At 42.3% G+C, this 13266-nt stretch overlaps 2 protein-coding genes across 6 annotated transcripts in view; one reads left to right on the top strand and one right to left on the bottom strand.

Annotated features, from left to right (window-relative positions):
• Positions 1-624: 624 nt before the first annotated feature.
• Positions 625-3321, bottom strand: thpo (thrombopoietin). Its single transcript, XM_079568684.1, has 5 exons — positions 3116-3321; positions 2910-3034; positions 2116-2202; positions 1855-2019; positions 625-783 (listed from the first exon to the last, which is right to left on the bottom strand). Exons 1-5 carry the CDS (start codon positions 3126-3128, stop codon positions 637-639), a joined length of 537 nt encoding a protein of 178 aa, XP_079424810.1. The 5' UTR covers positions 3129-3321; the 3' UTR covers positions 625-636.
• A 1097-nt stretch (positions 3322-4418) lies between these two features.
• clcn2a (chloride channel, voltage-sensitive 2a) overlaps positions 4419-13266 on the top strand; it is a 47861-nt gene continuing 39013 nt past the window's right edge. Inside the window, exon 1 of one of the 5 annotated variants that reach the window (XM_079568669.1) lies at positions 4419-5157. Coding sequence is in view for 4 of the 5 variants with exons in the window: in XM_079568667.1 (XP_079424793.1) it covers positions 9306-9359 (54 nt within the window). In the remaining variant the exon portion in view is untranslated. Of the gene's footprint in view, positions 5158-8748; positions 9360-13266 lie in introns of those variants that run through there. The other 4 variants (XM_079568667.1, XM_079568668.1, XM_079568670.1 and 1 more) reach the window with 4 other exon arrangements.

Below are 13266 nucleotides of genomic sequence, written 5' to 3'. Positions count from 1 at the left end.
TAGCGCCAGTTTAGCCAGGTTTGAGTGAAAAAAAAAAAAGTCCATTATATATTGGATATTGTACATTCATTGTGCCACAACTCAATGACATGAGTTGTGGCACAATGTACAATATCCCTCCCTCCCTTTGTCTTTTCTGTCAGAGTAAAAAGTTCTAGGCACCTGCAGTGGCGCTTATGGCCTCTAGGGGCATGAGTTACTTAGTTCTGCTTTACATTAAAATGGATATGCTTTATTGTGTCTGACAGTTTTAACAATAGCCGAAATGGGAAATGTGACATCTCTAAGATTTATTATATGTATGTGTGTGTGTGTGTGTAAATACAATTAGCAAATAAATAAACATCAACTTATCAATGGACAACACTTGGGCTTATTTTCTATTGGAAGTCCAAACAAAATAATACTGTGCAACTGTTAAATGGATTTATGTTGTTGTTTTTTTCACACTGACTACAGATTATTCTTGCCTTCGAAATTCTCCAGTGTCTTCTTTCAACAGTGCCAACTCTAGTGCACAGAAACCAAAACGATGCAACAAGTAGCCCCTGAATGAACTCATCAGACCACATCTTTGTTTTTGTGTGATGATTTCGTGTCCGTGTGCGCTGTGCAGTTGCAGCAGCAGCAGCGCAGTCACTGAGGAGTCGGGCATCTGTCTTTCAGGTTGTCCATGAAGCGCTCCAGTTTGCCAGAGAGGAGTCTGCTGTACGTCTGCAGTACCGCGGTCATGCTGCGTGTGCTTCTAGGAACACACGACAGGACCGGACTCTCCTCTGCCCCCTGGTGGATCGTGGCAGAAAGACGCATATCAGAAGGTCATCATAAGGAGGCAAGGGTATGACAGAAATATGTATAATTGAGCTTGGTGGTACATGTGTTTAAAAGTATAATTGCTTCTTTAATCTCACAGCCTCCGGTGAATTATGTAAAACATGTTTTTTTTTTTAATTCTTTGTGTGAGAATGAGTGTCTAACAGGGAAAGTATGCACTATCATCGTCTTGTCCTGAGGAAGGAAGCTTTGGGGTCGAACTGGACTGTACTGGAACAGCCGAAATTTACGAGAAGCCAGGATACTTCCACAGTGCAGTGATGACTAACAATGCTGACAACGTTTTTTCCGAGTAATCCCTTAACCCGCGCCTGAACCAAGCACATTTTCTCCAGTTCGGCATTACCCAAATCAAAAAGCTTCTTGAAAAAAAACCCCCGCCAAAGTAGCGACAAAAATGAGATGAAAACAAGGATGAAAATGCAACATAAAAGCGATGAGAGTGCAGGAAAAAAGACACAATAAAAGCAACAAAAAACAGCCTATAAAGTGACCAGAAAAGGGATGAAGGTGCAACAAAAAAAGTGCTAAAAGTGCAGCAAAAAAAGTGACAAAAACTTTAGAAAGAATTTTGAAAAAGAAAGAAATTGATGAAAAAGAACAGGAAAAAACGACAACACAAGGAAAAAGATCCCTTTAGATCAGTTTCAGAGGTCTTAGCCATCAAATGAGGCGTAGCACTGGCTCCAGTCCAGAAGCTTTTAGATTTGGGTAAAGCTGAACTGCAGAAAATGTGCTCGGTTAAAGGGGCTAGATGCAAGTTAGCCATTTTATACTCACTACTGCCACCTCAGGTCATACGTGTAACTGCACCTTCTATGTTAAGCTCATGCATGACGGCACTTCGGACCCGAATAAACACCCTTTTGAGTGACAGTGCAGGATTTTACTTAATTAAATACTTAATTTTAACATTTTTAAACTCCGTATAGTCCCTTTAAGACGGTCATCCGGAGATTTTGTTAACAGCTTTTTGACCCATAAAGGTGTGTGCGCCGGGTTACCGTGGAGACTCCTTACACTCAGATGCAGGTGTGTGAGGATGAGCAGGTAGTTGCCGATGTTCTGCAGGAGTCTCCTCAGCACAGAAGTGGCACATGGCGACTGGCTGAGAGTGGTGACAGACTCCACTCCTTCATTTAGAATCCTCAGTGAAGCCACGAGGTCCCCCCTCTTCTGCTGGAGCTGGGGTGGCGTTCAGCGTGGACGACATGTAAAAGAAATGTGGCCTTAAATCGTTGCGGTGACATCATGTTGGTACTGCTGCGTCTCATGACATACTGATTTGTTTTCCCAGGACGCGGCGTGGAGTGCTGTGCAAGGAAGCTGAACGGCTTGTGGGAGAGTGGCGAGGCCTTCACACTCGAGCTGTAAGAGGACGGATCGTGCGAAGGTAAGTGAAAAGTTGCACAGATTAAGGTCAGTTATTGTGAGTGAAATTGAAAATGTCTTCAAAGCCTCCAGGGGCTGCGCTGTACGTGCAATGGTGCATTCTCATCAATTAATGTGCTGAAAAATACAAACCAGACACTTAGGCATTGGGCTGGGCAGATTCTAACACATACAACTACAGCAGAAGTGGGCAATATTGTGTTTTAGTCATCAAAACGTCAATTAAAGGCCCTGTACTTGAGCTTTACGAACAGTGACAGTAGTTTAATCATCAATTGTAGTCCACTTACCTGACGCATTTCTAATATTCCAATTCTTTCTAAGCATATTAATCAACTTCCATAGAGCAAAGCAGAACTTAACTTCACAACCAATAAAAATACTATAATCAGTCTCTTTTCACTCAAGTGTAAGAGGACACAATAAATATATTCCACTGTTCGTAAGTGTAACATTGCCCTTCTGAATGTTGTGATCATATTTGTTTCACTCTTTGTACAAGATGTTTTATTTGTATATAAAATGAATTTCTATGGTACCCTTTATTTGAATGAAAATGGTAAATCATTCTTCTTGGATCAAAAAAAAGCGTATATATGTAAATATAGAGGACAAAAACAATAGATCAGACAAGACTATTTAGAATTTAGTCTATTTTGATGTGCAGTACAAAAGAGTCTTACCAATTCACTCTCCATCCATGAGACGATATTGAGAGCCTCCCTCACTGGCTTATTGCATACAAAGGCTATAGGTTTAGTTTGAGCATCCCATGGCCAAGATGTCACCACGCAGAGCAGTAGTAAACCTGATTCAGCAGAACTCAAATAAATTACCCACGACAAGAACAAAAAATAATTGCGGCCGGATTTATTTTCCGTGTACTTACTGCCTACAGCCATACCCTGCTCGGGCGCTCCTCCTGAAACTTCCACATTTGTTCCATGAAGCACCAGATGTCCAGCTCCTCTGTGGCTGTGCGTGTGTCCTTTTTGTCTTCCCACCTTCTCATTGAGTAGTGGGAAGTGCGAGCGATAACTAGCCCGAGAGCAGGACGGCTTCCAACTTCCCTTTCCAGTCAACCGAATGTTAGGCTTTAAATGGCTTTGATTGTGTTATGGCTTTTTTGCTCCAGGAGTTTTGTAGAACATTGGGATGAAAAGTTAATGATTTATTATTGTGCAACTCTCTGATTTACACAGATGACATCAAATCCAGCCACTGCTCATAGAGGATATTTACTTTTTGGTTGGGGTTTACAATGACCAATAGCAGTAGCACGTTGAGTTCGTACAGAGTACAAAATTGGTGTCAGGAAAAGGAACACAGTCCATATACAGGAAAGAGGAGTAGTTTAGGCAAATGAGGCATGCCCGGGCTTTGCAGTGTACCAGGCACAAAGCACGTCCCATTTGGTTTTACATTCTGACTTAACCCTGTAAAGGCCAAACCAGGAAAACATTGTCAAAAAATTATATATTTTTTAAAAGAGTGTCTATTGAACCTTCTGGGAAAAAAAGTTTTGATTTGTATATAAAGCATGCATATTAAAATAACTTATATTACTATTTTATGACCCGCTGTGTCAAATTTCAGTAACAATTTTAAATGTTTTCTGCATATGGCCATGTGGATCCTCTTTGGTACAGGATAGCAGGTCATCTTACCTTGAGATCTTCAAATTTGGTTCACTGATCCCTGGCAGCCATTTTGGATGTCCCATTGAAGGCCTATGGTGCATGAATAGCCTGCTGACCCCTCGTGGATAACCTGTGCATTAAGTATCTGATTGTATACTTCGGGTTCTTAAGGAATAACATATGAACATCAGAATGTCATGTATCAAATATTGTAACTCCCTTATCATCCAGTAAGTACTTATATCTTCAGTAAAATACAGTAATGGTACATAGGCTATCCATCTATAGACCTGCTATTTCTGCGATGATCAACTGTAAATCTTAAAAATCTATATAGGCCTATAGGCCAATGACCCGATAATTGTGGCTGCATGGCCGGATACACACACAGCCCCCGTTGGTCATGGGGCGCATCTGGAAGGCGCAGGGATTGATTCATTCATGTCAAGTGTTTAAGATGTGTGACAACAACTGTCAATGCAACACAAAGAGAAACATAGGGACATCAACACCAATCCTGATATGGGACACGTGGTCACCCGTCACCTCAGCCTGCGGACGGATGGCAGTGCCCCATTCTCCTTCTGCTCAGTGCTCATGGCCAGCTGTTTGCCCGTGCCATTATCAAGACGCATGGCTCCTAATATTAGACATATAAAGGCATAAAGGCGCACATGCAGAGGTCTGACAACAAATGCATGTGCTGTCTCTCTCTCTCTTAACTCCTCCTTTCTCTGCAGACAATTTCAATTGGTGTTAATTAAGACAAATGCGCGTCTCCTATGCGCACACGATGACCGGAGCGCTTTGCTTTCCGCTCACAAGGAGAAAACTGCGGGTCATGGCACCGGTGTTGGCCGCATTGCATCACGGACTCGACACCCGGTACCCCGCTGGTGCCCACCCACCTCAAGTGGAGCCTCCGAGCAGCCTGTAGCATCTTTATCGAGTTGCTTTTGCCGCACAGTGTCATTCAGTCTTTCCCTGAATGCGCGGCTCTGGGTGCGCATAGCTGGTGTTACGCGCCCCTTGGACAACTTCAGGACACTGCTGTTTGGATTTTCTGGGAGCTACCGAGAATAACACCCGCTGAAGTGACGTGTTATTCCCCGAGAGTCGTCCGCTGGCCGATCGCAGCAGCCGTTTAAGAGTGCGATACAACCTGTGGCTGAGCCGCGAGCTCATCCTTTCTGACACCGTTCCAGGCGCAATGGAGGGACACAGCTGACGGTTCTGATCCTAACCCGAGGAGGAGAGAATAAGAGGAGATAATACAGCCCCGAGGGGAACCGTAAGTATTCTGCGTCCTAACAACATGCATCACTGTCTCGTGTGACAAACGCGCGCGTTTCTCTAACTTTGTACACGTCCCGCTCAAGGGCAAAGCCTAATCGAAGGTCTGATTGAGTTGTGTAATTACAAGTGACGCGTTGCTTGTCTGGGATTTTTGGTAAAAATAAATATAGTTGTTTTGTTAATGGAATTCGAGGACAGGCAAAGACAGAAGGCACGGGTGGTTATGGACCTCTATTGCGCATGAGGTCTTACTGTCGGCTCTGTGTCCCGGTGCGATGAAATAAGTGTTAGGCAGCTCTGCTCATGACTCACGCAGCCACATTCCAATACTTTTTTCACTTGGACATAGGGATACATGTGTCAAATCTTCAATTATAAATGCAATGGCAGACAGCAATTCATTCAGAAGGAATGTAGCCTATCCATAAGTCAATAGTTAAAAAAAAACAAAAAAAAACATAAAGGCTGCATTCCAAAATGGCTTCAAAATTTCGTTTTAGCCATAAAATATGTCCCCCCGGCATGAGATGAGATCTGCTGACTGACTTGTGCAGCTGAAGGTGCCTGCAGCTTGTGCTGAAATGACATGAGCCATGATCAGGGTGACAGTGGCTCAGGTGGTAGAGCGGTCGTTTGATCCCAGCTCTAACCAGTACCGTCGCCGTGTCACTGGGCAAGACACTTTCTCAACCTTACATGTGGTGTGTGCCAGTTATTGATGGTCATCTATGTTTTTGGCACATACACATTTCCATCAATCAACCCCGCGGCAGCTGTGGCCACGGCAGTAGCTCACCATCACCAAGTGAGGATGTTTAAATGGTGCTATGTGTGTAAGTCATTTACTATTCAATTATTATTATTGATGATAAGAAACATAAGAAAAGTATGTTCAGATTCAAAACAATATCCAGGTGAATTGAAGGTGTGCGCAGCCAGACACAGAAACTGCACTTGAGGAGAGTGCTTTGGATCTGTGCTTTTCAGTTTTCATCCACTGTTCATCCATCAGGTGAGAGCCGACCCCCGGTGACCACAATGACCAGGCTTCTCTGTCTTGATTTGTCTCGTGTGAGTGCAGGAGTTGCCTGCAATCTCTACCTGGTTTCCCCCGCACGTTTCCAGCCATCCTGTTAGACCTTCCTCTGCCCTCTATTGTCCTTGTGAAATGATCTTTTCCAGGCTGTTGTCTGCTTTTACCATATGACTATAACAATTCAGGGTATTCTCTCTGATATGTTCACCAGGGATGTATTGGCTTGAATTCATTTTACCCAGGATGGTTTGTTGTTGATATCTTTTTCATTCAATTACTGTGGGTGTGAAATCCTCCCCATTTTAATGTTGTTTCAGAAACAATATTGATCACTCTGTGCCCTCAGAATGAGTTCATCTGAACTTGAAAGCCTTTTTGTTTTCCCATACTTTTCTTTCCTTTTTTCTTCCTTAAACTTATTAAGCAAGAGCAAGTTGAAACATGGCACCAGCTTGATTAATAACCGCCACAGGGATAGAGTTAGAATTACTGATCTCTTCACTGTCATATAAAAGCATGGCACTACGCTCTTATTTCAGCTTGATTGGTGCGCTTTGAGGCCTCGCCAACGTCCAAACAGCTGCAGTCGTGTTGAGGAATGCTTTATCGAGGCACACTTCAGCAGCAGTGGGTCCCTGCGGACAGCAGCCCATTAAAGCACACAGATCACAGGGCTATATGTCCACATGTGTGTCCAAGTGAATTATGTCATACTTGAACTGATTCCCAGTGTTTTGTTTATGGTCCACAGTGTTTTTGCACCTGTATTGAGGCCACATTGGCCAAAACGAGCACTGTCTGACTCCTCAAAAGTGCTCTTCTCAATAGCTGGGAGTGTGCTATCGCTCAGGTGTGAGTCTCACTTGGCACTGCACACAGATTTCAGTAGCAGCGAGGAGCTTGTCTGAAAAGCCTGGAGACATGAGCTTAGGATTTTCATACAAGTGTCGTCTTAAGGAACTAACAGTTGAAGTGTTTTTACCTCCACCCTCACACACACACACACATACATCCACATTAAACCTAATATTTTTTCATAATGTCAAAATATTGCTGCCTCATTGAACACAATTTATCAACGGGAAGATTTATGTGTAAACGGTCTCATGATCTCTTATTTAGTTGATGTTCACTGTGTACTCATTGTGGCAGTCATCTTTACGACATAGGTTTACTTCAGAATGTTTTTTTGTTTAATACATTATCTGTCAAATGCCAGATTTAGGAGCTTTTTTCTTTCATGCTCGTCAGCGCAAATTTTGGTTCAGATGTTCCGTGCTGTGTACAGACTTCATCTCCAAACTCCTTTATTCTTAACCAGTCTTGCTTCTTTTTGTTTACATATAGCATTGCCAGCTGCATAGCATTTGCATAATTGTGTGTAATTGTGTTGTTGCCGTCTACTCTTGGGTGTTGTTTCTTTAATCATGGCTAGAAGGTATCAGCAGAAGCTAACCTCCAGGATGTTGTTCACCGGCATAAAGCAGATTGGAGTTCATTTAGGGTGCATCTTGTTGTAGTTCCCGATGATGGAGAGAGAGAGAGAGAGCGCTTCGTCAAATCCAGAGTGAACTTCCCCGCGTCAACAGTTGTGACTCCTAAGTTTCTTTTAACTTTGGAAGATGAAGATGACAGCCTCTACATGCTTTTTTCTACTCATTCTACAGAGGTTCACAAACAATAAATCAATGATAGAGGAAATGTTATTTTGTTGCCCCATTAAAGTAAATGGGATAGAACATCAAGCTGTGGACCGGACTCTGTGTGCAGCTCATCTAAACGTGATACTTCTGAAAGAGTCTCTTCAATATCAAGTCTGGAAATTCTTCAAAATTTTACAATGGCAGTGTTGGAGTGTTCAGTTTGTATACAGTATTAATATTGTTTAAAAAAAACTAACGTATATGTATCTTCTTTCCTTAAGTGTGATTTGCCTGGATAAGTGGTGAGGTTTACAATAACAAACGCACAGTCACATTCTGTAGTTTCTCCAGCCTTTTTCCCACTCGAGCCAATTTGACCAAATAAATAAAGAAGGCGGCTTCTGCTGGGAATAATATGGGACACTGGCGGAGCACACTTTAGACATTTACTATAGACAAAGGTTGTTAGAGCAGTTGTCCTCACATCCAAAAGATGTGTAGTTGAAATCCTAGCTCCAACTGGTGCATACATGCTGCCATTGTGTCTTCAGGCAAGACACTTCACCCGCCATGTTTGTGCAGGAATCTCATGACTGATTAGTGGTGATGGCTTACTTTGATTATGATTATTTATATTTTCATTAAGATGATATTTCAACACAGACCAAAATGTAGGTAGTTTCATACTTCACTATAGCCTCTTTACCTAAATACTTGCGGATTGCGTCCATAACTCAATAGACTGGAGCACAAAGAGAAATGTAAAGTAACTTGATACAGTAATCAAATTTTGCTGATAAATTCTATGTCGAAATGTAGGAGGTTTTTGGGGAGCGGCTCGGTAAGAGGTGCAGACGGGGTGTTAAAATTATGGTAAAACAAACAACATCAAGCAATGATAGAAAATGTTTCTGCCATACTGTAGAGACGCTGTCAATATGCAATAACTTTAAATCTCAAGCAGCAGCACATGTCCAAGCCTCTCCCTGGAGAATTAGTCATCCCACTTCAATATAGAGATGACTCAAAGCACGGGCAAAGGACAGCGGCGCGGAGCTATCAATTTATCCCAGAATGCAAGATAGATAAATGAAAATAATAAAAACCCACTCTGCTCTCATTTAACCACAGATGCACCTGCAACAACGCACAACACAGATCCACAACACCATCAGGACCCACAGAGCACTGTAGTGCGGGAGGAGGGGGGGTAGAGGGAGCACTTCTTTTGCAGTCAGACCAAACCGGCACAACGGCACCGCGTCAGCCGTCCAGCTGCTTCTCTCCTCTGCTACCCACCGCCGAGACACGCGCCGCGGGAGGAGACTTTTCACAGGGCTGTTCCGCATCATGCACCAAAAGCTAGGGGAGGGGAAAGAAAAAAAAAAAAAATCTCATGTCCAAAATGCTACGTCACTCAGCAGTCTTCACGTGGCTGGTCAGCTTTGAGGATATATAGTTGCAATGGTGAAGGGCAAAGGCGAGGACAGCAAGCAGCTTCAGTACCAGCAAACTTTGGTGAGTTGATGAAGTCTGAAATTGACATGTATCTTTCAATGCCATGCTCCTTGCAGCTGCAAACTATGAGCTGCAGTAAAAATGCCGCTTCTCTCTGCAGTCTACTTGACAAAATCCATATCTTTGTTTCACTTGATCCACAGGTGTTGCATCACTCCTTTCTCAAATCATTTCTTGTTTTTTATTGAGGGATTTTGCACGAGCATAACAGATGAACTGGTTGAGCTCTAGAGAGGATCGTGTGCAAGCCCAAAGCTATCAATACATGTGTAGCCTAATGAGCTGATAATGTGCCTGTAAAATGTCATTAAAGCCCTATTCGGATTACATTTCACTCACGTCCCGCCAGTGCTGTTTCATTCCCCGGACTGCCCCTCATCTTACGCCTCCTTCTCATCTCTCTCCAGGAGGACGACCCCTTTTATATGGACGGCCTAAAAGTAGACTCTTTCAGAATATTAATTGCCCCATGCACCAGTTTTTTACGTGTCATATATGTGTCATAGCAGGACTGACTGTGGTGCCTCGAAGCAACATATTAGCCAGAGCATCACAGTGTGCAACCTGCAGTAAGTCTGCACAATGAATGTTTGAGGTCAAGTGAAACTTGTGAGTGTGGTGGTGAGCGGAGGCTCCGATGTGTGCAGCTGTACTTCTGCGGGTCTGCCCTAAGGACAGCTGTGGCTACATGTGTAGCTTAACATCAGAGCAGGACCGGTGACAGATTTACTGAGGCCCTTGGCAAAATGACTTCACACGGGCTCCCATACCTACTGTTTGCTATAAAATGACTCATGATAGAAAATGGGCGTGAGGTCCTGAAATTAGATTTCATAGTCATTGAAAAAGAGCTCCAATGCACACAAATAAACTGTTCCTCTTTGCCATTTTAACACATAGTGTTCCCTGTCAACGCAAGGATCACATAGGTTGGTTACACATGTACAGACAGCAGTTAGCACAGAAGCTACTGAGATAATAATGTTGCCAGACACAGTGATGCATTAATCACAGTTTTAGCTTGATTATTTTTGGTGTTGATATTTGTGTCAAGGATTAATTGTGCCTAAACGATGACTTTCAAATGCTTCTAATACTATGTATTTTGTTTTTTTATGCTTTAACATAGAAGCTTAGATAGAAGTACATATAATCATGAAAATAAAAAAATGTTTTGATTGCTTACAATAATATTACCAAACTCCATGACCGCCCTATACTCAATATTCCCAGACTTAAACTTTTATTCAGATAACTTCAACTTTGAAAACATGTCTTGGAGCTTTTGCTTTATCACCAGCGCTGTCCCTCAAGACTTTGTCATGATCTAAAAACAAGCTAGAGGCATTCAAGCTAACGAAAACTGCAAACATCACAGAATAAACTATTTTTTTTAAATCTTTGTCAGACACAAGCTTTACTCAACCCACTCTTATTTCAGCGTTTGCCTCCTGGTCAGCCGTTGGCCCTGTTATTCTGCTGTATATGTCAGGGCTGAAGTTGTGCGTGTTTTCTCCCCTCTGCGTCCACGTGCTTTTAAGCTGGACATGCAATGTTCTGGTCCTCCTGCGACTGTGCCCCGGAGACGCACAGTGGCTTTGCTCTTACTTGCGATCGATGACACGCTGCGTATCTAAGTGTAAAGATCAATGGTGATGTGGAGTAAAATGGCACTCGGTGTCTCTATTGGTTCGGAACGTGCCCCCCCCCCCCCCCCCCCACTCTCGCAGCTCTGGGGCCTTAAAATCAATGGCTTTATCATTAACTGGCTTGATCCAACTCCATTTACCCATCCCAAAAATAGATGCCCGTATGTGTCTTTCTGCACATGCAAGCAATATAGAAGTGCCCGATGAGAAAAGTGACATCGCGTTCACAATGCAGACGCACAAAGTCACTCAGAGTAGCAATCCGGATTTACTCTACACCCAATTAGACAATTTAGCTCCATCTAGGTCTATTTTTAGCTCATTTTACACCAGGTTTAGTCCTGATGTGATCTCGTTTATAAGGTGGGGCTTGCAAAGTCAATTATTTTGCACGGTGGCTTCGTTTTCCATCTGAGAGCCACTGCCTTATTGGGTCATATTAGATTTCAATGACTACAGCGGAAAAGTGATGCGTGCGTTCTGCAGAGAACAAGGCACAAATATGTCCCCATCAACGGCTTTGTGTTGTATTTTAATTTCATACTTCTAACTGGCAGTGATGAAAATTTACCGCAGAAAATGACACAAAGCATTATGCAACAAAACAGAGAAAGAGGAAGATTTTGTGTGATAAGACACAGACATTTCATCTCCTCATCCACAGCCATTGTACTGAAATGCCACTTCTCAAAATACCATTTGTTAAGCCGGAGTCTGGAGTGTTTACCAAGACAATTAAGCCAGGAAGGTTAAATGCATTGTTGTCCATGAGCTTTGTGTGCCGCGCCGTCTGGGTGCATAATGTATTAAGATAGAACTTTGATTACACATATTTAATTTATGAAGCCATTTCTCTGCTCAGCGTTTTCTGTTGGGCCATTGGTTTGTTCATTCCCCGTCCGATAGCAAAGCGGGAGTGGCTCAGTGGTAGAGCTTTGACCCATTAGTCTAAAGGTCGGTGATGATCTCGGGTCTCGGTGCCATTACGTCCATGGGAAAGACATTCCACTATCTGTGTGTAGACCGATGTATATATGAGAGTGTGTTGGTGAGTGCAAATGCGGAGGAAAGGCTCTGGACTGAGGCCAGTTTGGGTGCTACTGCATTTAATTAAGAGTTAATTGTACTGGTAATTATTGTAATAATATTTTTTGTATCCGGAGTACAGACTCAAATTAATAACTATTATGTATCCTATTTACTGTCAAATAATAATGTTATAGAAGGTGAATTGAAGTAACAACAGCATATGGCGAATGTATTGTTGAAGTATGGGGCATTGAACCCTGTTTTTAGGATGCCTTTGGGGCTTTTGGGATGGTGCGCCTGAATGATGGTCTATTTCACCCTAATTTAAGTTCTGGATTGGACCCGTGCCACCAACCCAAGACATTCATGTGGAGTCAAAACATGCTCTGGACCAAATAAACCCTATGAATGTTGGGAAATCACTGTCTCACAATCTCTAAGTAGCATGAAAGAACACATTTTTTGACTGCAGGTGGAAATTAGCACAAGTGCTATAACCTGGTACAATGCATCTCTCCCTTTGAGGTTAATGTATATTGTACACTGTCCCTGTTCAAATAAATAAATAAACTAAACTAAACTAAACTTGACTGGATATATTAATCAGTATATTATCTATGAGCATACTAACTTTATTTTTTACCAATGGGATAACAAAAGCTAATTAAGCGTTTTTATTATTTTATTAAGATGCAAAGTGATAAATGCTTTGCAGTGAAGACAAATTAGGTGCTGAAATGATGCACATTCTCAGATTTAAGCATAAGCCTTATTCAAATATATATGAAAGAAACAAAGCATCATGTCTGTTTTTTGGGCCAAAGTCAAACAAAAAGCTAAAAAGTGAAAATCCCAATACGTTGATTTCATATATTTTGGGGGTTTCATTTGCGAAAAGTACAATTAGAGGAAATATGTGTTTAATGTTCACTTTGCATAGCAGTGTTGTTATCTATTTCAGCACAATAAAAAACAAATGAATAAGTCACTCCTTATTGATGGAATTCACTCGTTCGCTTTGCTGGTAGTGCGGTCTTGTCCAAAAACTACTTTACCCAAGGAAGAAAAGGACATTTTTTTTAGATGTCTATTTCTGATGAACAAATGAACACTGCCCTTTTCCTGGAAGAGAGATTTTGGATTCTAATGGACAAAGCGGACAAAGTGTCAGGTCCAAGTGGAGTATAGGCAGTGGCTTCCTGTGCGTCTCTTCCGGCCTCCTGTGGCAT

Source organism: Gobius niger (genome assembly GCF_951799975.1).
Source record: "Gobius niger genome assembly, chromosome: 13".
Lineage (NCBI taxonomy): Eukaryota > Metazoa > Chordata > Actinopteri > Gobiiformes > Gobiidae > Gobius > Gobius niger.
This window is presented reverse-complemented; position numbering and strand designations above follow the sequence as displayed.